At 40.6% G+C, this 23,971-nt stretch overlaps 3 protein-coding genes across 3 annotated transcripts; 1 reads left to right on the plus strand and 2 right to left on the minus strand.

The window, feature by feature from the left end:
* Positions 1 to 76: 76 nt before the first annotated feature.
* METTL5 (methyltransferase like 5) lies at positions 77 to 4,494 on the plus strand. The gene is made up of 8 exons (XM_030952458.1): positions 77 to 115; positions 465 to 586; positions 1,242 to 1,356; positions 1,787 to 1,968; positions 2,343 to 2,425; positions 2,710 to 2,761; positions 3,412 to 3,461; positions 4,384 to 4,494. Exons 2-8 carry the CDS (start codon positions 478 to 480, stop codon positions 4,435 to 4,437), a joined length of 645 nt encoding a protein of 214 aa, XP_030808318.1. The 5' UTR covers positions 77 to 115; positions 465 to 477; the 3' UTR covers positions 4,438 to 4,494.
* SSB (small RNA binding exonuclease protection factor La) lies at positions 4,151 to 13,117 on the minus strand. The gene is made up of 12 exons (XM_030952457.1): positions 13,027 to 13,117; positions 9,758 to 9,832; positions 8,115 to 8,218; positions 7,773 to 7,947; positions 7,515 to 7,622; positions 7,324 to 7,424; positions 7,059 to 7,130; positions 6,933 to 6,975; positions 6,187 to 6,327; positions 5,640 to 5,823; positions 5,333 to 5,464; positions 4,151 to 4,606 (listed from the first exon to the last, which is right to left on the minus strand). The coding sequence occupies exons 2-12, from the start codon at positions 9,821 to 9,823 to the stop codon at positions 4,509 to 4,511; spliced, it is 1,224 nt and encodes a 407-aa protein (XP_030808317.1). The 5' UTR covers positions 9,824 to 9,832; positions 13,027 to 13,117; the 3' UTR covers positions 4,151 to 4,508.
* A 1,618-nt stretch (positions 13,118 to 14,735) lies between these two features.
* On the minus strand, positions 14,736 to 19,856 carry KLHL23 (kelch like family member 23). Its single transcript, XM_030951814.1, has 3 exons — positions 18,633 to 19,856; positions 16,870 to 17,022; positions 14,736 to 16,365 (listed from the first exon to the last, which is right to left on the minus strand). The coding sequence occupies exons 1-3, from the start codon at positions 19,837 to 19,839 to the stop codon at positions 16,055 to 16,057; spliced, it is 1,671 nt and encodes a 556-aa protein (XP_030807674.1). The 5' UTR covers positions 19,840 to 19,856; the 3' UTR covers positions 14,736 to 16,054.
* Positions 19,857 to 23,971: the final 4,115 nt, after the last annotated feature.

Here is a 23,971-nt window from a genome sequence, read left to right on the forward strand (position 1 = left end):
GGAAGCTCCGTCCCGTTTCATTCCCGCAGGTGCCCGTCAGCCCGGGAAGGGGCGGGGCGGCGCGTCGGAAGTCGGAAGTGCGCGGTGGCGCTCGGAGCGGCCCGGCCGAGCTGCGGTGAGCGGGCGCGGTACCGAGCGGGGACGGCGCTGGGGGGAACGGACGGTGCAGGTGGTGGCGGTCGCTGGGGCCCAGCTCCTGTCCCGCTTAGGGCTGGGCGGCGGGCGGGTCCGGGCGGTAGAAGCGGAGCCCAGGGCCTGAACTCTGGGAGCCGGTGAGGAGCGGGGCTGCCACCGCCCGGGCATTCCCCATCATCGGTGCGCCACCAGCTGCGTCCCGGGAAACGGCAGCGTGAAAACACCCAGGAGATGCTGAAGAGTACCAGGGGATTTTAAGTATGAAATAATTTAAGATCGTACGTGGTTTATTTATATTGTTGTAATTGATTGCACATTATTTTCTTTAGTAAAACCATAAACATGAAGAAATTAAAGCTTAAAGAACTGGAAAGCTGTCTTCAACAAGTTGATACTTTTGAAAATCCAAAACTACTGCTTGAACAGTATCCAACAAGACCTCATATTGCAGGTAGAGGTGACCCACACCACTGTTTTCTCTTTTACTATTTCATCAACACTTTTAATTCAAAAAGTTTTTTCTACTGCATTGTCTGAAGGCTTTACACTGAAAGTAGTTAAGAAAGTATATCCAGCAGGAATGTGTATAGTAGTACTCTGGTAATGTCTCTCTTCGTTTGAAAAATGCAACCTAAGACAATGTCCAATCCAAAAATCAAATTAATTAATCTAATAGGAAATGTTGTGATAGAAGCAATCTTAATCTGTAACTGTAGAAGCTGAAATGGAGCTATGTCATAACCCACAAAACCAGTAAAAGTATATATACAGATGCTCATCTATACCCTTAATTATGCTCTTTTCCATATTTTATATCCTTCTATTGTTTTTCCCCAAAAAAGTTTAGAGGCATACTTTTTCCACAAGCAATACTCAGAGCTCTATCTCTCCACCAAAAATTCACAGTTTGTAACTTGTCAAAATGTTTTTGACTCTTCACATATAAATGAAAAAGAGAATTACAGGCAGTGAGAACTTCAGTTTAACTAAAGGGGTTTTCTAATGCAAAATTAAGAGTTTTCTGAAGGCAGAAACAGCTTTTCTTGATTAATCACATACATATTTGGTATCATTGACCTGTTTTGTTTGTGTTTTCTTTTCCCCAGCATGTATGCTTTATACAATTCACAATACTTTTGATGATATTGAAAACAAAACAATTGCAGATCTAGGATGTGGTTGTGGCATGCTCAGCATTGGAAGTGCAATGTTAGGAGCAGGGTAAGTATTTGATATTTCTGGTTATATTTCTTTCTGGCATAGAAAAGTAGAAAGTAAGATTAAAACATAGCACTGCTGAACTAAAACATTTCAGGTTTATAATCTGGTGCATAGTCAGGCTAATATTTACCAAGGTTTGACTATCAATAGGCATTCATACTGTGAAAGTGATGGACAGCTGTCATTAATTTGGAAATCATTTGCTCTCCCCATAAGCATTAAATGAACACATGAAACTTCCTTAACAAAATTTAGATTTATACCTGAGAAGGGACAAGAGAAGTACTTGCATTTTTATCAGCACTGAATGCATTATGTATGCTCGTTACATTTCCTAGATAAAACAAGTTGTGAACACAGATCCCTTCCTGTAGAATTTAAACACCATTTCAGTTTGTAGTAGACTAATATGTGCCACTTTTCTTAATAGATTCTGTGTGGGCCTTGACATAGATGCAGATGCACTGGAAATATTTAATAGCAATATTGAAGACTTTGAGCTCACGAATATCAACATGGTTCAGTGTGACATCTGTTCTTTATCTGACAGCATGTCAGATACTTTTGACACAGTTATTATGAACCCTCCGTTTGGTACCAAGCATAACAAAGGTTGGTAGTTGTGAAGCTCAGTTAGAAATTATCACAAACAAAACTCAAGGGAAATGCTTTCAGTGAGACATCTCCCTTGTTTATTAGTTAAATATTCAAATTTCTTAATGTTTTGTGTATCTGGAATCAGCTTCCTAAGATTAGCAACTTCAGCATTGCAACTAACAATGACTGGGGTTTGAAATAAACAATACTAGATATTTCATATCCCTATCATTTTTATTTTATTAAAAGCAATTGAGTATGTTTTAGAAAGATTTTCTGTACCTTAATGTATTCAGTGCTGTTTTTCAAGTAGCTATTATTCCAGAAAAAAATTAAGCAGATCTTTGCACTTCTATTTAACAATTCTAATAATTTCATTATTCTTTTAGGAATTGATATGATTTTTCTGAAAACTGCTCTACAAATGGCAAAAACAGCTGTATATTCCCTTCACAAAACTTCAACACGACAGGTAAGTTCTTCATTTTAGTAGGGCAAGAACTAACCAGACAACAAAATATTTGGCTATATAGATATCTATAGCTTCACTGATTTGTCAACTACTTTATGGGGTATGTTTGGGATAAATACTAATTACATCAATAAACTGCACTCTCACATACATCAAAATAATTATGTGATCTAATGCTTTGGCTTGAAAATCAAAACCACAGGAGACTTATTAAGTACAGAGGTGTAGATGTTTATAAAACAGATAATTTTAAAAGCTAATTTTTACACTATCTACTATTGTAGCACATTCAAAAGAAAGCAGCAGAATGGGAAGTGAAGATGGAAGTCTTAGCAGGTAATATTTATTTAACAGAAAAAAACCCTAAAACCTTTTGGTTTTGTACATTATCTCTAACACTACCAGCCAGTCATAACAGCCCGAGATAAATATAAGTGTGATTTAACACAGAAATTACTCTTTTTAGCAGACTTTTTAAAATTATTTTAAATTTTTTGCTACCTGGCTAGAATACAAATAGGCACTTAATAAAGCTCTGAGAAATACATATTCTGTGCAGAATCAGGTTTGTTCCTGGACTAGATTTTGTTTTCAAGCAGAAGTTACCTTTTCCTGCTTCAGAGTGCATGTTGCTGAAAAAGAAATTTGAAGCACAGGTCAGTTCTCACACACAAAAAAAATCATCCTGTCCTTAGCCACCTAAATATTTTTGCCAGTTAAGTATCTTCCAAGTTCTGCTAACCAGATGCTTTTTACAGTCATAGAACCTGAGATGTGAAGTTGCACAAGTGCTTGAAACACAACTGCCATCCACTAAACTGTCTCATACGGACAGCTTCAATGTTTAGTCATGATGTAGTGCAGAGATAAAACAGGTATGACAAGCCACAACAGATGCAGACATTAGAAACAGAAGCACATGGCTGTAGGGCTTAAGTGACTGATTATCATCCTAGTCTGACATGTTTTCTTTATACTGTTCACAGAACTTAGGTTCGACTTACCAGCATCATACAAGTTCCACAAGAAGAAATCAGTAAGTATAAAACCTAACACAACTGAGAAAATGCTGAGGTAAATAAATTCTCCTTAATGAAATTTACGTTTTAGGGCCATATGTACTGGATGAAGAATGGTCACAGCATTTAGTCACATCCTTGCTGTTACTCCATTTTGTAGCTGAACAGGGAAAAGCATCATGATAATGCCAGTCAAAGCTATACACAAAGATTAAAGCAGCACTGCAATTAGATGCCATAAAGCTAAGGGCAGCCTCCTTGACTCAACTCCTAATAGCTCTTAGCTCAATCCTCTCTGCAGCTCAGACTGGAGTGAATGCAGTGCTGAAGGCCACAGTAACAAGGATGTTACAGCAGCAGCATTATCTCAGAGCCTGCCTGGGGCCAGCAGGAGGAACTCATCCTCACTGGTAAAAGATACAGTCCAGACATTACAGTATGGCAGCCTAAGCCCACAGCAAGTTCCTTGCTACTAAATGCTGGCCTGGAAGCCATGTATCCCCATCCCTTACCATGAGGAAAGTAGAGAGGAGAGTGAGCGAGAGTTGGAACACTGTTGAGTATGCTGAGCAGCAAAGAACAGAAGCTTTAATCAGCTGCTGACTATGCTCTTGGTGACTTGAACTTAAAATTATTTAAGTCTGTCCTTATCTTTGCTACTTCACAGTTGAAACATAGTACTATATTAACCAGGCTTCAGTAGAAAGCAGTTTTAAGTTCTGAATTTATTGCCAGCTGCTATTAAACATAACCACAAGATTACAAAGTCCAAAACCTTTTACATTTGAATGAGATGCCAGAAAAATTGAGAAGATGTGACAGTATAAACAAAACTATAAATAGAAAAGTTTTCCAGGGTTTTATGTTAGCAGTAAGCATGCTTCTTAAAACAAAAAAAAAGCTGTAACCCAATAAAATGAAACTTTTCTCCAATTGTAGGTTGACATTGAAGTGGATTTCATTAGATTTTCTGCCAAAAAAGTCCTGAACTGAGGCATGTATTTAAAATCTATTGAAAATGGAACAATAAAACCACTAAGTTTTAGAATTTTTTTATTTGACTATTACTGATTGCCATCTCCATTTTCTGTTTTCAGTTGTTTTGGTGCAGGTTCTTCCTTTTCTGTTTCCTCTAGTGGTCTCTTCTTGGGACTTGCTGGTTCTGCAAGATTGAATATGTAGTCATTTAGAGTAAAGGAAAGCTTTGCCTGAAATCTGAAAAAACCCAAACTCTTCCCACCATGTAAGTTTGAGTCCCAGTTATCTACAGCCACAGCTACACTAAAGAGTTTCCTTATTACTGTCACTAAAGCTTTTAGATGTTCTATAATGCCCCATTTGAAGAGCTTCACCCCTGTCTAACTCCACAGCAGGAGGGCAGGTAAACAAATGAAGGAATAGAATCCACCAGGAGTAGGGTTCACTGGGTTTTACTTAATCAGGTCTATATGTAATGAACAGGAGCATATAGCACCTGCTTTACTAAAACCCAGCTCTTCCTCTGCTCCAAGCTAAATACTGACAGGCTGAACTGTTAAATCTTCTCATATCCTTAAAGGAAAAAAAAAGCGCCACTCAAGAGACTGAGTCTGTCCAGTTGTGTAATGCTACTGACAATCACCATGTTTCAATGCATGGTTGTTTTACACTACCATGCAGTATAGCCTTACCTATATACTACTATATAGATAATTAATATCTATATAGTAATTATCTTAATATGCTTTTTGGACAGTTGTGGAAGGAATCGAGCACAAGACTTTCAAGGCAGATACTGTCAGGAGGCCAGAAATGCTACAAAGCACAGACAAATGTGAAACACAAGTACGTGGAGCTACTTTCTCTGAAAGTATTAAATAAGCTGCATCAAGTGCACAGAATGACATACCTGTTTTAGCATCATTTTCACCATCTTCTTCATCATTCTCAAACTTTATTTTCTTGCCCTGAAACTGTATTTTTCCTTTTTGTGCACCCTGAGGTATCTTTCCCCCTCTTCCTTTTCCTTTAATTTTGCGCCCTGTAGAGACATAAGATCGGGAACTTTGTATCATTTGTCTCTTTTAACTGGCCAGCTACAGAGACTGCTTTACAGTTAAGGTCAGTCTGTAATATATATCGACTACTTAAGAGTGAATTTCATCCACCAATTTTAGGACATTATAAAGGCTTAAATTCATAAGAGGAGGGAGAACCTTTTGCTTTCTGTTTCAGCAATTCCTGCTGATCTTCCAGGATTTTTTTCAGAGCTTCTTTCTCTGCATCTCCTTCTAGCACTTCCCATGAAACATCCTTGTTCCGGAGCTGCAAGTTTCCATTATGTGCTGCTTTGGCTTTTTCCAGAGCTTCTTTGGCAATATCCTTAAATAGGATAATTCCCTTTAAAAGAAGAGTGGCATTTGCATTTTAGTCTTACTGCAAAAACATTCAGCTAGAATGATGAACAATATATACTGTTGAGTGCCTCAGCAAATTCATTACTCTTGTATGATTGTAAAACATGACCAGACTGAAGCAAAGCCCTCAGACTGTGCTAATGAACATTCTTAGTTTTGACCTTATTAACTAACAAGGCTGGAACCTTTATCTGTTCTTCTGAAAGAAGGGGAAAATTTAATTCTCTAAATATTCTGCAATTTCACAAGACAATAACTTACTCAATAACATAAAAGAACAAACACTTAATCATCCATTTTCAAACTTCAATACCGAAATCTCAAGTCCTTGTCTAAGATTACTGACCTCCTTTGCACCTCTGACAAAGTGTATCCACTTGATTTCTCCGTGACCAGAAAATACTTCATGGAGGTCTTCTCTGCACGTTTGGTCATCTAGATCACCAGAAAACTTCAAAAGACATCCTGTCTTCTCTTCCAGAGACTTCTAAATTCAATTAAAAACCCCCACATTATCACTGAAGAGTCAAGTTTGAATATTCATATTCCCCCCTCAATCCTATTACACATACTAGTGATAAACAAGCAGCTGAAGTTACAGTAATTGAAGCATTTTTCCTACATAACCTAGTACTGCTGATGTCCAACTCTTGTACAGTGTGTGTCCCCTCCTTTTTCTTTGCTTACTGTGATACACTTATATGGAACTTAGGACTCTTTTCCCATATTAATTACACTCTTTCAATTCTACAGAACAGCTTTCTGAAGGCTGATAGGTTGAAAATTTATAAAATACTGATGAAATCCTTAATGGATCCTTTAAATACCATAGAACAACCATCATCTCAGTGGTGCATTCAGGAACACTCTTAACAGGCAAACATGTCTAATAATGTAAATTTAGAACATGAGCCTTTAAACAAAATGAGTCTATTGAAAATAGTATTAAAACACCATGACAAAGCACTCTTACTGTAAGTTACTTGGAAAAGCTGAAGTGACTTTCTAGAGAAAGTGCTCTATATTACAACATTTCAAACAGAATATTCCATGTTAGCTTTATAAAATGTAGGCGATTTAAGAAACCCATACCATTTCAGCATCTGCTGCTTGTTTCTGCTTTTCTTCTTTTTCCCTGCAAAAAAGTTAAATTAGTTATGAGTCAGTTCAAGCATGGTCAGGCAAGCAAGACACACACTTTGGTTGGCAGTGACTCACTGTTTAGCTCTTGCTTTTGCTTCTACTTTGTTTTGTTTCCTTTCTTCATTCTTCTTTGTACAATACTCCTCCCTTCAACAGAATATAGGTTAATTTAAAATACTCTGTTATAATAGATGTGAAACAGTTGAAATTATTTTCCCAAGCTGAGATGCTAAGTCTCAGTCTCCAAAAGCCATGAAAAACTCACTTCTCAAGCCAAGCCTGGTTCTTGTTAAATCCACCCCGACCACTGTTAGTTCATACATCAGTTACGTGGACTTACTTGAAAAGTACTATCAGCTCTGTGTCTTTGTACTTTTGATTTGGTATCTCTGTGAACTTCTTAGCAGATTCAACACTATCAAAAACTGCAAATATTGAGCCCTGTTAAATGATAAGAGATATTGTTAGAGTAACTGAACAGAATGTTGTCCAGGAGGGATCCCTGCCCCAGGGCTAAATGCTCATCATTACCTTAAATGTTCTCTGCAATGTTCTCCTCATTTGAATATTTTCAACTGGACCTTTGTCCTCAAGCCATTCTTTGATATCATCAAGTGTAGCATCTAGTGGAAAGCCTTTCTGCAAGATAGTAATGAGCTTCAATTATATGCCACAAAGTGACTCTTAAAAATTATAACCTCTATAGTACAAGTTAATTCAAGCTTTATCTCAGATGGTTATCAGTTAAAGTCATGCAGGACAGCACAAAGTAAAGAAAAATTTACTTACAACGTATACAGATCTGTTTTTAATTGCGGCCTTATACTGGTCATTTAATTCAGGAAGGGGTTTATTTGGAGATCTTCTGATTTTAGTTTTGTCTTCATTTATTTCCATTAAACCGGTCTTGGATTTTCTCAGTGCTTCTACAATAACACCAAAATCTTTTGAAAGGCGACTTAACCTATTGAGTAAGCAGACAGAGGTTATTACAAATACACAGGCAAAACTAAAGCCAGATGTTAAAAAAGAGATGAGAAAAGTAAATGCACATCAGGAACACTTGGCCCCAAATACAGATAGGTAGCTGAAAGTTATTCTTTTATCCACATTAGTTGTACTTTGCTTTACCTGTTGAATTTGATCATTACTTCTAATGGTACCCAGCCATCATCTAGTTTGATCTGTTCCTTTAGAAACTTGTCTCTTGGTAGATTGTGATTGCCAAAATAGTACTGCAAAAAAGAAGGGGGAAGGGGAGGAAAGAGAGATATGTCTTTAAATTTTCAGTCTTAAAATCTCGTTTTCATCTAACAGCTTACTGCAGTAGATTGAGACATACCAAAATTAATTAATTAATCTGAACAATTGGGAATTCTGAAATTATTACTTCCTGCTCTAATTTGATACTTTTTACAAAGTTAGCTGCAATGTGTAAGCTGTACAAACAAAATCACCAGAAACCAACCCCACAAAAACCCAAACAAACCAACTCCACACTGAAACAGTGCTTCATCCAATGCAATTCATGAGGCAAAGATAGATTGCAATTTTGTTTAGGAAAGGAGCAAAGCTTATTCTGTTAACATGATAAGCATTTATCACCCTGATCAAGCTTAGCAGAGTCAAACGTCAAATTTGTCACCAGCAGATCCAGGTTATATTCCTTATTTAAGAAATATGTATGCAAGAATATGGTATTTGCACACTGAAAAATCATACACACAGACTGGAATTTCTAGGTTTCATTCAAGAAAACACTGTAAGATAAAGAAATCATTATTTAATTTCTAATTTTAATTATTATGTTCTTATTTTGATCTTGTCTGGCATGGGAAGACAATTCACTTCAAGACAGACAAGTTAATCAGATTCTTTCCCTGCAGTCATCTAGCAAAGGTCAAATACTTGAAACCATAAGGTAAGCTGGAATATTTTCACCAATATCATGGTGCTTTGAAAAGTCAGTGCAAGTTTTACAACACTACCTCTTCCTCTAGTACATCTCTAACTCACGTTACCAAAAGTCTAGTTTTATCAACTATTTATATATAATAAACAAACAAAAAAAATAAGAGGTTGAGCAATCTCCACATTTTGTTTGTTCGTTATATATAAATAATGGCTCCATACGGTAATGGGCATTCACGTACAGCTACGTTTTTGTCCTTCAGGAAAGTGGTTTTGTTCTACATGCCATTTAAAGCAATGGGCTTAGGTTTTTTGTTATAGGGTAACCCTGCAAGCCTCTAGAGAGACAAAGAGTTAATCCGAAGTAGGCATAGAAGTTTAGTTGTAATTTGTAGCAATAAATTACAAAGCAGTAAATCATAATGGCAAGTTATGCAATGTGCTACTGTTTTGACCAGGAGAGATTCCTGAGGAGGAGGATTTTTTCCCGACAAAAATTGAGGCACACAGAATTAAAATGCACTCTCCTCCTATTTCAACATGTAGAATAACCCCAGCAAACACGGTAGTAAATTGTTTAATGATTCACTTGCTATAGCACCTAAAATGTAACAAATTAAAACTTTTTCTGTTTTGAAATGGTATTCTTACAAGCAACTCTAGACAAGCATAGCTTCCAACTTAAACTCTAATTATGACTATCCTAAAGTATTAAATATCTGTTACAGACTTCTGACATTGTTTAAAAAGCTGAAGATTTGAGTCTAACTCCCAATAAAGTTAGCTTCCAGTTAGCCAAGCCCCTGCCAATGAATGCCCCCAAAACACCTCAGTCCAGATCCCAAACTATAAACTGAACTCACCTCAATTTGCTGACAGATTTTGCTTTCCAAGATAGACATATTTTCACCATTTCCATTTTCAGCCATTTTCACCAGCTGTTTTGAAGAGAATACAGAGCAAAAGCACTAAGTTTTGAATAGTATTTTCTACAGACTTACATTCATGTACCATTGCATTTCGCTGCATTTCTAAATAAGGTAACAAGTTCATTAGCCATACATTTATGTCTGTGAGGCAACTATTAACATGACTACAGAACTCCAAGCGGGAACTATGAAACAACTAGGGGAAAAAATCCCCCCACTTTGGTTGTTAGGGCAGCATTTGGCATTCAGCAGTCAAGATAAAATTTTGGAAATGCTGGCACTTCTCAGCCTTATTTGTTATTTATCTTTTTCTAGGCACAGATCCTCAGTTTAGCACAACAACCACAAAACTGAGAGCCAACAACATTTGTTTTTTAAGTCAAATCCAACCTCTCATCACTAGGCAAAACAATAAATAACAAAAATGTTCAATTCCTACATACGAATAATGAGAAAGTGCTTCTGAAGTTTCTGTCTCCTGTTTAATCTTTGGAAAGTTCACAGAACTTACTGGAGGACGGAATGAAAATATCTGCATTTACTGACACATCCTAAAGATGTCTTGTTCTCTCCTTTACTAATGTGTCTTCACTGCAGTTCTGCTTGAATAGTGAATCAAGTATCTTTATAACATAAGACATTTTAACTTGGAAGTAACTTTACTTTACTTAACTGGCAGCAAGTGTATAATCCCAGTACATCAGATGCAGTCACTAGGAAAGCAGCTACTGGCCAGAAAATTAACTGGGATCAGACATTTTCTATCTAGTTGCTTTTAAGATAAGGATGGAGTGCAAAGATTAATCCTTGAGAAAAAAATGTAGCTTTATGAAGCTGTCAGAAATTAGTCTGAATTCAGTTTTGAACTATGAAGCAGAGATTTCTTCTTTCTCCTTTTGAGTAGTGACACACTTTTTAAATCCAGCTGCAGAAGATAAAGAGGTCATGTTGGTCGTATCACCCCAGTTCATAGATCTGTGATCACAAAGGCTGCTGGCAAAGATGGTTTTGCACTCACATCTTGCAAGGTTTATTGGCAGATTTGACCATACACCTGCTGCTACTTGCAGGGCAGTAACATCTTCCAGAGCATCTAGATGATTAGCAACACAGAAGCAGGGAAAACTCCCCCGAGGTGCCCTTGTTACAGGAAATTATGTTCTTCATCAGAATGCCTTGTTGGCAGCCTCATCTTCTTATTTTAGTAGTTTAATTCCCCAGTAACTGTTCAGCCTGCTGCAGTCTGCAGTATTGCTATTTCCTCCTCTCCTGATCTCAAAGCCACATCCAAGCCTTGGAACTTACTTGTAATTCTTCAGCACTTACAGCCTTGAAAGGTGCTGTGCTTGCACCTGTACACTGTAAGACTCTTTAAAGCATGATTTCTGCAGGTGGTAGTTGCCAGCTATGCTGAGTGTGATCCATAAAAAAAGCGCTTTGCAAAACCCAGGCCGGAGCACCCAAGCTGAGCGTTGCAGTTATTTCAGAGATGTCCCACATGAGCCACCCTGACTATAGGAGACAAATGCTTCACCACCATTCAGGTGCTGGTACTGTCTTAGCACCCTCCTTGTGAGAGAAATCTGTGTTCTATTTTACATTACACTAAATTTGATCTAATTTAATGGCAACCTGCAGAACAGTCTCTGCCTGCTGTCCCAGTCTGTCTCAGCCCAGGTACCAAAATACTCAAAACCAAAAACTCAATTTCCACATAAGGCTCAGCTTCACTGTCAAGAAGAGAAAAAAACAAAGTCTACTTCCTTAGCAGTGTTTTCAAGGTTAATACCAAAAAGCATGATCCAACACAAGACTTAGGACAAGTCCTTTAGAATAAGTCTAACACATGGAAAAGTTTTTTAAAAAGCATCCTTTCAGCTGCAAGTAACAAACTTAGTAGTCTTAGTAAGGAAGACTAAGAAGGACTCAAACTTGCCATGCATGGAATTCAGTTCAGTGATTGAGCTCTAACCTATTTAAAACAAAAGCAGAAGCAGCCTTCTAATTTATGAGAAATTCTAACCTTTGCACATGCACATGCTCACTTCAGACTCTCTAGCTCAGTCATTTGGCACAAGACAACTTCCAGATCAATAGTTTTCAGCTGCTGTGCAGCAGTGAAGACTGATAAAAAGCTCCAATGAACAGCAATCACAGTCTGAACTGCATGCAAAATCCTACAAAAGATTTTAAGGGCTTTCTTAATAAACTATACTGACTTGTTCCTTCGATATGCCAAAAGTCTGTATCAGTACCACATGAAACATAGAAAACCCAGGTTAAAATAAAGCAAGTAGTCATTAGGTTTAAATTAGAAACAATTACAGTCAACCGCCGTAGCTAGAACAGTTAGATCCCACACTGTATTAGCTAGATCGTCTCACAAGAACTGTCAAGTAGATTTTCCTCTTACCAGACATTTAGTTTCTAGCTCAAGACAAAGTTCAGTTGCGGGCTGATTATTCTACCATTACTGTAATGGAGTGAAAGGCTTTTTTTTAAAAAGAAGGCTTTCCCGATAAGGTAACATGGATCTGTTATTCATATTGTGCCTCTTTCAGGAACCCCTGCATAAGAGGTCTGAGCGTGTTTTTTATTTAAGGGTAAGGATTAATTACAGCCACACATTTTCACAGATGGTAACTTTTAACAGATTTTTTTTTTTAGTGCAATGTAAAAAAAATTCTTAGAATTCTTTAAGTGATTGACATGTCGTTCCCTGAACTGCGCCAGGAGAGCATCAGTTTGTTGTTGACACCTTTACATGCCTGCGGCAACACACAGCCGGACAGCCTCGGGCGCCGTGGCCCAGCCTCCCGCCCAGCGGACACCTCTGCCCGGCAGGAGCGGGAGCGCTGCCCTCAAGCCGGGCCCGGCTCCCCGCAGCGGGAGCGCTGTCGCCGGCTCCGCTTCCCCGGCAGAGCCCGGGCCCCGCAGCGCGCACCGGGCGCCGCGGGAAGCGCTGCTGGCGGGAAGCGACCGCGGCGGCAGCGGCACGGCCGGGCCGAGATGGCACGTGTTCCCCTGCTCCGGGAACCCTCCCTGCCTCCCTCCCTCTCTCCCGGCCCGGCCGCCGCGCCCCCGCCGCCAGCCCCTGCCCCGGCGCGGCCCGGCGCTCCTCGGCAGGACCAGGACCGGGCCCGGCGGGGCACGGCCGAGCAGCGGCGCCGCCCGGGAGCCGCCGGGAACGGCCCCACACGAACCTGCGCGCTCAGGCCCCGCTCCGCCGCTCCAGAGACCGCGAGTCGGCGCCGCGCAGCCCAGCAGCCCCCGCGGCCCGCCCGCCCCTCACGCGTGCGCCATTTCCGGGGAGGGGGAGGGGCCACAGCGCGGCCCTGCCCCGCGGCGGCAGCGCGCGCGTCGGTGAGGGCCGGGCGCGCGGGGACTGCGCTCACCCCTGCGCCCTGTCTGTCACCGCTTCTGCGCGCTGGGAACAAACACCGACAACTTGAATTTGTACAGTAGTGGTATATTCACATTTAATAAGTATTGCAAACATTCACTTAAACACTACAGATGTACTGTGGGCATCTATAGTGCTACAAACGGGAATCGCAGGAGAGAAAATTTTAAGCAATAGTATTGACTTTACTTGATTTGACTTCCACATTACTTAATTTTCTAGTTTATAGGTGAAACAGTAAAACAGTGTCTACCAGAGTACAGGTCCAATAGCACAATAATTCAGTGTTTACATTCAACTGTTTTTAAAAACATATTACACGGATGGCTAAGAGATTCCTTGTACGCTGCTGACCAGGGATCAGAATCCTATTCCTCCTGCTGAGTTCATGTTCCTGCCTGTGCCCAAGACCTGATTGCAACACATCTTCTTGGGATGTGCTACACGAGTTAACTTAAAAGGGCATTGTAGGTTATTGTGAAAAATAGCACCAGTTGAAATTTAACCATTAGTCTGAACTTATCCTTCTCTCCATTTATTCTAATGCATTGAAAATCTCTGAGAAATTAGGATTCAACTGAAGTACTAAGCAGCAATTTCTCTGACTTTTATTTATGCTAGACCAACAAACTCTTTTCTGACAGGGGAGAACAAAAGGCTTTTTTTCCACTTTGCACTTAACACTGAGGCCAAAAAGCAGCATTTGCTTGCCTGCAGGTTGTTCAGGGGCACAAAGCAGAGTCCAGCTTCCTGTGCCTGTGCCCCAGCCCTGGAATCCCCAGCACTGTCTTTCACTAACATCACGTACCTGGTTTGCAAGCAGTTGGCAAGTGGACGTTGAGCAGTTTGGTTTTGTTAGTCCTCACCGTGTTCTTAGATGCTTTCACTGACTCACGACTGTTGGTGACAGGATACAGACCAGAATGAACCTCAAGGCCACAAGCAGATGTTCTATGCTTGTGTTTTTCAACAAACATGAAACCTCATGGGTTCATGATTTGCACTGAAAAATTACATAAACACATTGAGTTCAATGTGGTTTCATTCAATACAAAGATCGCCTTCATATTCTTGTGATGTTGTCCTTCCAATCTCCACCTGCCCTTGAGCAATTGTCAGCTCTGGAGATTTCCAGGAGAAACAAATTCATTTTATCTCTTGCTCACCTGCTTGGCCCACGCATTTCAAGACTCTTTAGAGTCTTTAAACAAGTTATGTGGGATCCCTAAATAGATCTCAGTGAGATGGGTAACAAAGCAAAACACTGAACACACACACAAGCTTCTGACATAGTGAGGCAACATATGAAAATATCAAAAAAAGAACTGTACATACACACCACAGAACTTCATATCAAAGCCAGAACTGAGTGCCACCTGCTACCAGCAGTCAAATGCAAGTCAGAAATAGCATAAAAATGTGAAAGAATTTTTAAAAAGCTGAAAATGCTTATGATCAAGCAAATAAATATTATCAACTCAGAGCTTACTGCTTGGAAAAGTCCTTTATTTGTATGTGAGAAATCCAATAAAATTAAATTTCTTTTTAGATGGCAGTGCTGGTGTGGGAAGTTCCCACCACACCCTACAGCAGCCCTGTGTTGTCCCTGCCTCTCACACCAATGTCTAACAGCTCTTTCTGTAGTCATTTTATAAACTGGACTGGGGGATCAGTGCTAAAAGAGCCTTCTCTGTTCCCCAAAGCATTTCTTCATTTGGATCACCACTGTCGGGCCACAGAGTGTGATCTGTTTGTCTGTAAATCACTTTACAAAAATCCACTATCTACACAGAATTTGAAGATCTCATATTAAGTTTTGAGAGAAATAATAAATAAATCAATCCTATAGATCATGTTTTTACTTCATGCATAACATACTTTGATAAGTTTCTTTAGTTGTTACCTTTGATCAAGTCACAGTTTAGAAAAGATCAAATGGCATTAAACAAAATAGAGAAGTTTGAATCTCAGGCAGATGTTAATTTTCCAGTCTCTCTCATTTCCTCCTTCCATTCCACACAGGCACACATCTTGAACTGGTATTAAAAAAGAGTTAACACATTAAGGCTTTTCTCTGAACAGCCCACCCCCCCAAAACACCCAAACTACAAATACCTGTGCATCAGCCAAAGATCCCATTGCAAAGCCTTGCAGAGTCTTTTTTCATTTCTCATTGGCAATGTTGAAGAGAGTGTGAGAATGGCAAAGAGAAATGCTCTTTTACTTCTCCTTCAGGAAAACTAGTGCATGTTTTTGTCCCGTGCTCTGGGGCTACTACCAACATTTCTTCCATCATTCCTAGCCTAAGCTCTTCTTTGCTTTGGCACTTGAAGGTAGAGGCATCCTGTAAATGCCCATTTCTGAATCAGATAACCTAGTTATCCCAGTGATATTGCTCTGCATATACCATACACTTAGCTTGTGTCAATGATCCATTTCTACAGCTACCTTCAGAATACAAAGATTTCATCTTAAGGCCAGTAGTCCTTAGAACCGTATTTTGTTTGGCTTTACTCATCTTAGCACCAAGTCATAGTTTCATCCAGTGATTAACAAAATCCATTTTTCACAGTAGTTCCTATGTTGTGGTACAAAGTATTAGACCAGTTTGAGAACTTCCATGACAAAGAATGACTGGACTGAAAAATATATGGAAATCTTGTTATCACATTTATGTTTCTGAGCTGTTTAAAATGAGAACAAATTATATCTAGTTATTAACAATGTGCACTAAGTGATTGTATTAGACAGCCCCTCATGAGGTAATCAGTACTGTTATGAATACTGCATCTGCTGTTTTCTGTAACAGCAAGATGCAAATGCAATGCTTACACATTATACACACAGACACAGCCATGTGACCGCATAGCACTGGGAAGATTACCTACTGCTTCCCATTTGTTCAGTTCAGGGTCGTACTTCTCAATGCTCTGCAAGTATGTTCCTTTTGAATAGGAATATCCTCCTGTTACGTAGATGCATCCGTTCATGATCACCGTGCCACACTCCATCCTTCTCTCCATCATGTGAGCCATCTGCTTCCACTCATTTTGCTCTGGGTCATAGCAGTCAGTGATCGTGGTCTGTCCACCCACAAAATAGATCTTGTTTTGTAACGTAATTGAACACAATCCATATTCTTCGGAAAGAAAGGAATACAGTACAACTCAGCATGATAACATTAACTTAAACTGCAAGTACATGACAAACATTGGGCACCACTGAGGGCAGCTGAATGTCCTCACTGAGCTTAGGAGACATCTCAGGATTTTCTGCTACACTACAGCACCAGTACTCAGTGAAAATTGCTTTAAAATCTTACTGTTACCAGATGTAGAACACAGAGAAAACCCTTTTAAAATTAATAGAAATAGTTTTTGCCAAATGTCAATGAATAGTTAAGTTTTACAGAAAGTTATATTATTTAATAGAATGTGGACATTCCTTAATTCAGTATTTATGTAGTGACTTCTGTAGAATAGATACTAGAAGAAGGTCTTTCACTTTCAGAATTTGGAAGCAGCCCTTGCTGCCCTACAGGCATTTCTTTTTTTAATTAGGAATATGCCAAAAACCCCTAACTGGTCTTAAGGACTCCCAAGTAATCAAATCAAGCTCTATGTTTTTTAGAGAAATTATTTACCTGGATGTGGACTTGTGGTGACTATACTCCACTCATTGCTACCTGAATGGTATCTCTGGATTTTATCGTAGGTGCAGCTTCCCCTGTACCCATAGTGACCTCCAGCGACATAGATGACTTCATGCAGGACACAGGCAGTGGCATTTCCAACTCCTGTTCACAGTGTGAAAGTCAAACATGCATTCAGACTGCACTCAATAACCATGGCCTCTTCCATCCATAACCCCATTTCAAATTATTTGTTAATATTTATTAACACTATATGCTTGCAAGTATTTAACTGAATGTGAATAAAACAGATTTATCAATATATCAGCAAAAGTCAAGAATGACTAAATAAAACTGCAGTAACCAATATATATTGCACATAATACAGCCACCCAATAGTTCACAGGATTTTTAGACAGTAAGTAAAGTCACATTGTCGCACTGATTTTGGAATAGGCAATTAGTTTCACTGTTTCACTAAGTTAGAGTTGTTAAAAAATCACTTAGATGGCAAGAGCAAAGACAATGGGAGTAGAGATTCTTCAGTATCTTGGGGTATCTTTTCTGATACTTTTGCTCATTCTCATGTTATTACTAATTAAGCTATTGTATATACAAGGACACAAACAGAATTAAGCCATTCTGTCTCTAGGACAACAAAATGAAATAAAGCAAAGGGGGGTCTGAGCATCTTAGTTTCACACTTATAAAAACTGGTAAAACAACTGCATAGAATATGTAACTCATAGGATTAGCATAGCATTTCTACTTTCGAAGGAAATAAAAAGAAAATAGTAGCAATGTCTGAGGAAAACATACAAACAATGGAGAAAGTTGTAAAAGCCTCCTTTTTTTCTTTTACATATACATCCAAAAATTCTCTTGTACATAGAAAAAATATTGTTGCATTAACTTACAGTAAATTTTTATAACCAATTATAAATATTTGCATTCATTTATAAAAATGTATAATAAAATGTATAACTGTAGTATTGTTACTGTTACAAAATAATCACAGAATAGTCTGAGTTGGAAGGGACCCAGAAAGATCATCAAATCCAACTCTTAAGTGAATGGCACATACAGGGATCAAACCAGTGACCCTGGCATTATTCAGCGCCAGGCTCAGACCAACTGAGCTCATCTCAGAGTCAATACCCTTTGGTTAGGCTGTGATTCATACATTTTTAGTAGATCACTACTTTGGCTGCTAGAAACAGGTATTAGTGCTTTTCATTATCCTTGTACTAAAGATTAAAGAAAGGATCCTGAACAGATGATACACAGAAATAGGAGGGAACTCCATGCAAGAAATTGCAAATTATGACACCTTTATAAATGACTGCACAGAAAATTGTATATAAAAATAATACAGTCCCTTTATTGGAACTTGCTCTTTGATTGTGTACTGAATGGATGACCCAGGTTTCTGAGGTAAACCCTGAAATCACACCACAACATTGGACTCTTATCCTAGGTAGTTTTCTTATTTCTTTCTAATTTGAACAGAAATTTTACTCATGAAAGAAGACAAAATTAAACTGAGACTACCACTTTTCTACCCACTGTTCTATGGCACAGCCTAGCATAGCATTTGGATGATTGTAGTTATTTGGCTAGTTAAGACCTGAACCAAAGCCCACCAACATTAACAGAAAATTCCCATGGACTTCTCTAGAATTTGGATCAAATCCTAAATGTTTCCATGGCACTTAAAAATGGCAAATACAAAAGAATTAACATTGGAGGCAGACAGCATACAAAAGTTTACCTACCTTTGATCATGTTTGCAATGGGAAGCCATTTCTGTATTAAAGGATCATAAACCTCAGCTTCTTGGACTGGAGCTCCCTTTCGGTAGCCTCCCAATGCATAAACGCAGCCACTCAAGGACACGGCGCAGTGGTAATACCTCGCATCGAGCATGGGGCAGCCTTCTGTCCACTCATCTCTCTCGCTGTTATATATCCACACAGTGTCAAGAGCTTCAATGCTCTCTGTTCTGTAACCTCCTGTCACATATATGTCTGGTCCCAAACTAGTGACCCCATAGCTCTCTCTGGTGTGATCTGGCATCTCTGTTCCCTGGACCCATGCATCAGTTAAAGGATCCCAAACATGCACTTCTGATAAGGGATGCCAATAATATCCTCCAATTACATACATGGCTGCTGTGGATCTTCTGGAAAGACCTTTGGGATTGAGATTCAGGGCATTATATATGAGTGACCTTATCTTGCTGTCATTGAGTCGACATTTTTTTTGCAGGCTTAAAGCTGACCTCAAATACACATTATCTAAGTCTAATTTGATGCAGCTCAGCACTTCACAGATGTCTTCAATTCTTCCTTCCACGTTGTGGGTCACCCACTTAATGACAGCTTCAATGGCTGCCTCTTCTTTCTGAACATTGAGATTCTCCCTGGAGAGAATATAAGAGAGCTTCTCCTTGCCAACGTCCAGAAACTCTTCCTGCTTCCACACTTCTTCAAACTGCCATAACAAAATCCTTCTGGACTCTTTCTCCAGCTCCGAGCAATCATGATATTCAGCAAAGGAGTGCATCCCAATGCAGTTGTCAGTATCCAAGTGCCTTACCAGAAACTGCTCACAGGCTTTCTTTACTGACACGAACTGGAGCAGGTCTGCAGCCTGGAGTAGGCTTTGGACATTTGTCTTTGTTATCTGGATCTGTGATGTGTATGCATAATTCACGAGAGCTTCCAGTACTGCATGGCTGAGCCCGGGAAGGCTGATCTGGTTTTTGGATTTTTCTTTCATATCGGCCGTGAACATGGCTTTAAAATAACTGCTGCAGGCTGCCAGGGCAGCTCTGTGGCAGTGGAAGATGACCCCCGAGGCGCACTGCAGGGTGATGTCGGTGAACAGCCCGTCCAGGTAAAACGCCCGGAACGCCTCCAAGAAGCCGGCGGGGTGCGCGGAGTCCCTGTAGAGGTACGCGTACTCCTCCTGCCCGGCCATCGCCGCGCCCGCAGCTCCCGCCGCTTTGTCCGCGCAGCCCGGCCGCCCTCCGGCTGCGGACCCGCCCGGCACACGGGGGCTCCCAGCCCGCGGCAGCCCCTGACCGTCTTTGGAAGAGCCGCTGCTGGAGGGAGCAGCGGGGCCGCAGCCACAGCTCCTATTTTGGTGTCCCGGCCGGCCCCCCCCGCGCACCCCTCAGCCAGGCCGGCGGGCCCCGGCGCCCAGCCCGGCACCCGCTCGCCCGCTCGCCTCGGAAAGGTCCGGCCCGAGCCGCTGCCGCCGCCGTCCCGGCGCTCCCCACCCCGGGGCAGGGGTTAAAGGCTGTCAGCGGTGGTGACAGAAGGCCCGGCCGTGTTAGGGACAGGAGCAGATGCCTGGGGAGCGTCACCAGCTCGGTGTCACTCAGCCACACAACAAAGCGAGGGGCCTCGGCCGCCGCTGTCAGCGACCTAAAGGCGCCTCTCGCGGGGCGCCCCGCGCTCCCAGGGCGCTTGGAGGAGCGATACTGGGAAGGGCAGCAAGCTCCAAGGGCTCCCCCATTACTGGAGAGCAGGAGTCGAAAGGGAGCAGCCACAGCTCTCCCCAAACTCCTGAATCTTGCAGGGTGCAAAGGACAGTAATAAATTATGCCCACAAACAGATTCCAACTATAAGTAAAATTTTCAGGAAGAAGGCTATATTGGCTTTTAAAACTCCTGAAAATGTGATTCACAATTTAAGAAGTCTTTTTTCTTTTTTCTGCTAGCTACACATTTTCTTTATTTGAAACACAGCATCCTCCGGGTTCAAGCAGCTGTGGGCTCTCCATCTGCAGCAGGGTTCAGATTCTTTGCATCCAGCAGCCAGGCTCTCCCTGCCCTACCAGAGCAGGGAGATTGAAAGAACTGCCAGTAATTTCTTCAACCAAAAGGAGGCAAATATTATTATTAGCTAAGTGCCAGCAATACCCAAAAGGAGAAATTGTGATAGCTCCCACTCAACACAGATGAAAAAGCATCATATTTTTCATTTAATTACTGGTGGTATTTCTGCCACAAAGCAGAAGTATGAACTAAGGAAATCCAAACAGGAAAGTGTATCTGGTCGTACCCCTTTGCCATCCTTCCTCCCACGCTAACCCTGCTCCAGGATTCAAAGGGTCCCTTGGCCTTTACACAGTAACATGAGACAAAATGATCCAAACAAACAAAAAAACCCCACAAAACCAAAATTTCCCCACACCTACACACATCTATGCCTTCCTTTTTTCCCCTCTGGATGCATTGTTAACCCAGGGAACTGGAGTTTGTAGTGTAACCCAGTAATTATAACAGCCCTGCTGTCTGACATGGGCCTGTCCCTCAGCTACATGACTCCATTTCTTTAGCCAGAAAATTCTCTTGTGCAGCCCTAAGTCTTTACACATCCCCATGCCAACAGCTTTGTTTTGGTTGCATTTTCCATTTCATCAGCTTCCTTTGGACAAGCAGGAACTTCTTTGAAGTCCTGGCCATTGCACTAGCACACAATACTAAGGCCAAGTACTCGCACAGTCATGGTGTATGACAGCACACCTGCTACCTTACAGAACCTTCCCCATACAGATATGACTTCTGTTAGGCATTTTTTTCATAACATTTTCCCCTAAGTCATCTCCCTCCTAGACAGCAAGTCAGGAGGTCAGCAACACTTAGTACTGAACATACATCCCCCTTCAAAGAGCTTTTCCCTTTCTTTTGGCTGGGCTACCAGCTTCAACCAGCTTCACTCTCTGGAGATACTCATCTCCCCTCCACTGTAACCAAATGTGGAAAACTTTGGTAATTGTGGTGCTTCAAAAAAGTTCTCACTTTTATTAAGTGGGGGAAAAAAACCCAAACAAGACCTGATTAATAGCTTAATGGTCTGCCTACTGGAACTGAAAAATTTCTTCTGTCTCCAACATGCATTTTGTCTGGCAAGTATCATCAGTTCTATCCTCTACTTGGAAGTGATTAGAACATAATTGCTAATATTTCAAGTACTCTGCTTAATCTACTCTCAACTCCTACTTCAGCACTTTCATCAAAGCCACAGAAAAATCCTTTTTTGAGCATGAAGAACAATTTCTCACCCAATATCTCACTCTCACAGCAAATTACAAGGTAGGCCCCTTAAGGCTAAAACAACAATAGTTAATGTAAGTGGAAGAAAAAGCTGAGTAATCATTGATATACTACTTTTTGTTTGCTTTTAAGCAAGCTTTAACCAAGATCTGTAGACAAACTGAAAGCAAGCTATTCCATAACTAAGTTCTGAAAAACACAGACGAGATCAGCACAAAATCTGGAACATTCAGCAGCACATTAGAATTAAGGAAACACACAACTATCCTGGTTTTGGCTGGGATAGAGCTATAATTTCCTTCTTTGTCGCTGGTTAGTGCTGTTTTGGATTTACCATGGGAATTGTGTTGATAACACACTGTTGTTTTGGTTGTTGCTAAGTGGTGCTTACCCATAGTCAAGGACTTTTCAGCTTCCCATGCCCTGTCAGTGAGAAGCTGCACAAGGAGCTGGGGGAGCATGCCCAGGAGAGCTGACCTGGCCAGGCCAAAGGGATATTCCACAGCATGGAGGGCACACCCAGCACAGAAACTGGGGGAGTCAGCTGGGAGGGGCCCATCACTGCTCGGGGTGGGCTGGGCATCCATCAGAGGGTGGGGAGGAGTGTATTATACAACACTTGTTTCTCCTGGACTTCATTCCTTTCTCTCTCCTTTTTATTACAATTATAGTAATTCAATACTACTATATTTTATTTTGTTTCAATTATTAAATTGTTCTCATCTCAACTCATGGGGTTTAATTTTTTTCCCCAATTCTCCTTCTCACTCAGTGAGGGATTGGAGTGCACAAGCTGCTCTACTTAGCTGCCAGCTGGGGTCAAACAATGGCAGCAACTTAAAACCCCAAGTAATGTATGAAATTGCCTTTTGCAACAGCCAAAAGAATTATCATTGCAACATACAAAAGCATTACCATTCTTTTGTATGACCTGTAAACCAGAAAACTTAAACCTTCCACAGCCTGAGACCCATCAGTCCTTAGATGCCTTTGTTGCCTTGAGTAAAACAATAGGCCAAAATCCCAAATATGAACATCTCAGACACTTACCAAATATCCATCACTAAAGCCAGGCTCCTGAGAACTGAAGTATATTATTTTGGACATCTTAGGCAACAGTGTTCAAAGCAACCTTCTACAATACAGTAAAATAGGCAAGGCAAGGAAAGAAGTGCACAAGGGAAATTTATGTAAACCAGCAGCCTGAAAACAGGCAATACCACTCAAAAATCTTCAATTAAGAAAAAATAAGGTAATGACATCATGAAACGTTGATAAGAAAATGAGAATAACATTGCACAGAAAAAAAAGGAAGACAGATACAGCAATTGCAGGCTGCTGAGCTACTCTTCAGACATCTGCAACTGAGGTACTGTAAAAGCTGTCCTAATCTCTCATATATTAAAGCACTTAAGCTAAATATGACCTCGGTTTAATAGTAGACTACATCAGCATTTTGAACATTTTCTGAGATATAAGAATAAAACCATTTGGCAGGAAAACACTTTATTTAAATTTAATGAGACTTACTTTTAGTACCTTTATGTGCACCAACACTTGGGGCTCATCTCACTGTCAGTGGTAAAGAGAAAAAAGACTGCATGGTCACAAACAATTCTTTAGAACTACTTAGACAGAACAATCTGTTTAAAAGTTAAAATGGACATAGATGCTTCCTTCCAGACTGTAAGAGATTGTGCTATAGATATGAGAATGAATAGGTAAAATCAGTGTATACACGTATATGTATGTTCCATTCTGTGAGCCTGTGCACTGCAGCAGCAACCAAGGAGGAAAAAAGGCACCTGGCTGACTCAAAGCTGCCAGCATGGAAGATCAAAGCAGTGCCAGCTCTGTACGGAGTGGCAGCAGCATACTGTCAGGGCAGTAGTCAGAATGGGAGAAAGACTTTTCTTTAAACAAAAAAACAACATCCTTACAGCTTTCCAGAAGAGAAAGGGTCTGACCAGCCAAAGGCTGACACCTACACTTGTGTCTACTCTCTTGAGGCCTGATGAAACACAGACCAGCAGAATACATGACACAAA

Source organism: Camarhynchus parvulus, chromosome 7 (assembly GCF_901933205.1).
Source record: "Camarhynchus parvulus chromosome 7, STF_HiC, whole genome shotgun sequence".
NCBI lineage: Eukaryota > Metazoa > Chordata > Aves > Passeriformes > Thraupidae > Camarhynchus > Camarhynchus parvulus.

Excerpts from the sequence above, each read along its gene's own strand:
- SSB (XM_030952457.1), bottom strand. The coding sequence starts at position 9,823 with ATGGCTGAAAATGGAAATGGTGAAAATATGTCTATCTTGGAAAGCAAA. Across the intron at positions 7,131-7,323 it reads GAGCTGATAGTACTTTTCAA|GGAGGAGTATTGTACAAAGA; the intron begins GTAAGTCCACGT and ends ATTCTGTTGAAG. Across the intron at positions 6,976-7,058 it reads GCAAAAGCAAGAGCTAAACA|GGAAAAAGAAGAAAAGCAGA; the intron begins GTGAGTCACTGC and ends ACTTTTTTGCAG.
- KLHL23 (XM_030951814.1), bottom strand. The coding sequence starts at position 19,839 with ATGGCCGGGCAGGAGGAGTACGCGTACCTCTACAGGGACTCCGCGCAC. Across the intron at positions 17,023-18,632 it reads CATTGCAAACATGATCAAAG|GAGTTGGAAATGCCACTGCC; the intron begins GTAGGTAAACTT and ends CACTGTGAACAG. Across the intron at positions 16,366-16,869 it reads CACCACAAGTCCACATCCAG|AATATGGATTGTGTTCAATT; the intron begins GTAAATAATTTC and ends TTCTTTCCGAAG.
- METTL5 (XM_030952458.1), top strand. The coding sequence starts at position 478 with ATGAAGAAATTAAAGCTTAAAGAACTGGAAAGCTGTCTTCAACAAGTT. Across the intron at positions 587-1,241 it reads AACAAGACCTCATATTGCAG|CATGTATGCTTTATACAATT; the intron begins GTAGAGGTGACC and ends TCTTTTCCCCAG. Across the intron at positions 3,462-4,383 it reads AGTTCCACAAGAAGAAATCA|GTTGACATTGAAGTGGATTT; the intron begins GTAAGTATAAAA and ends CTCCAATTGTAG.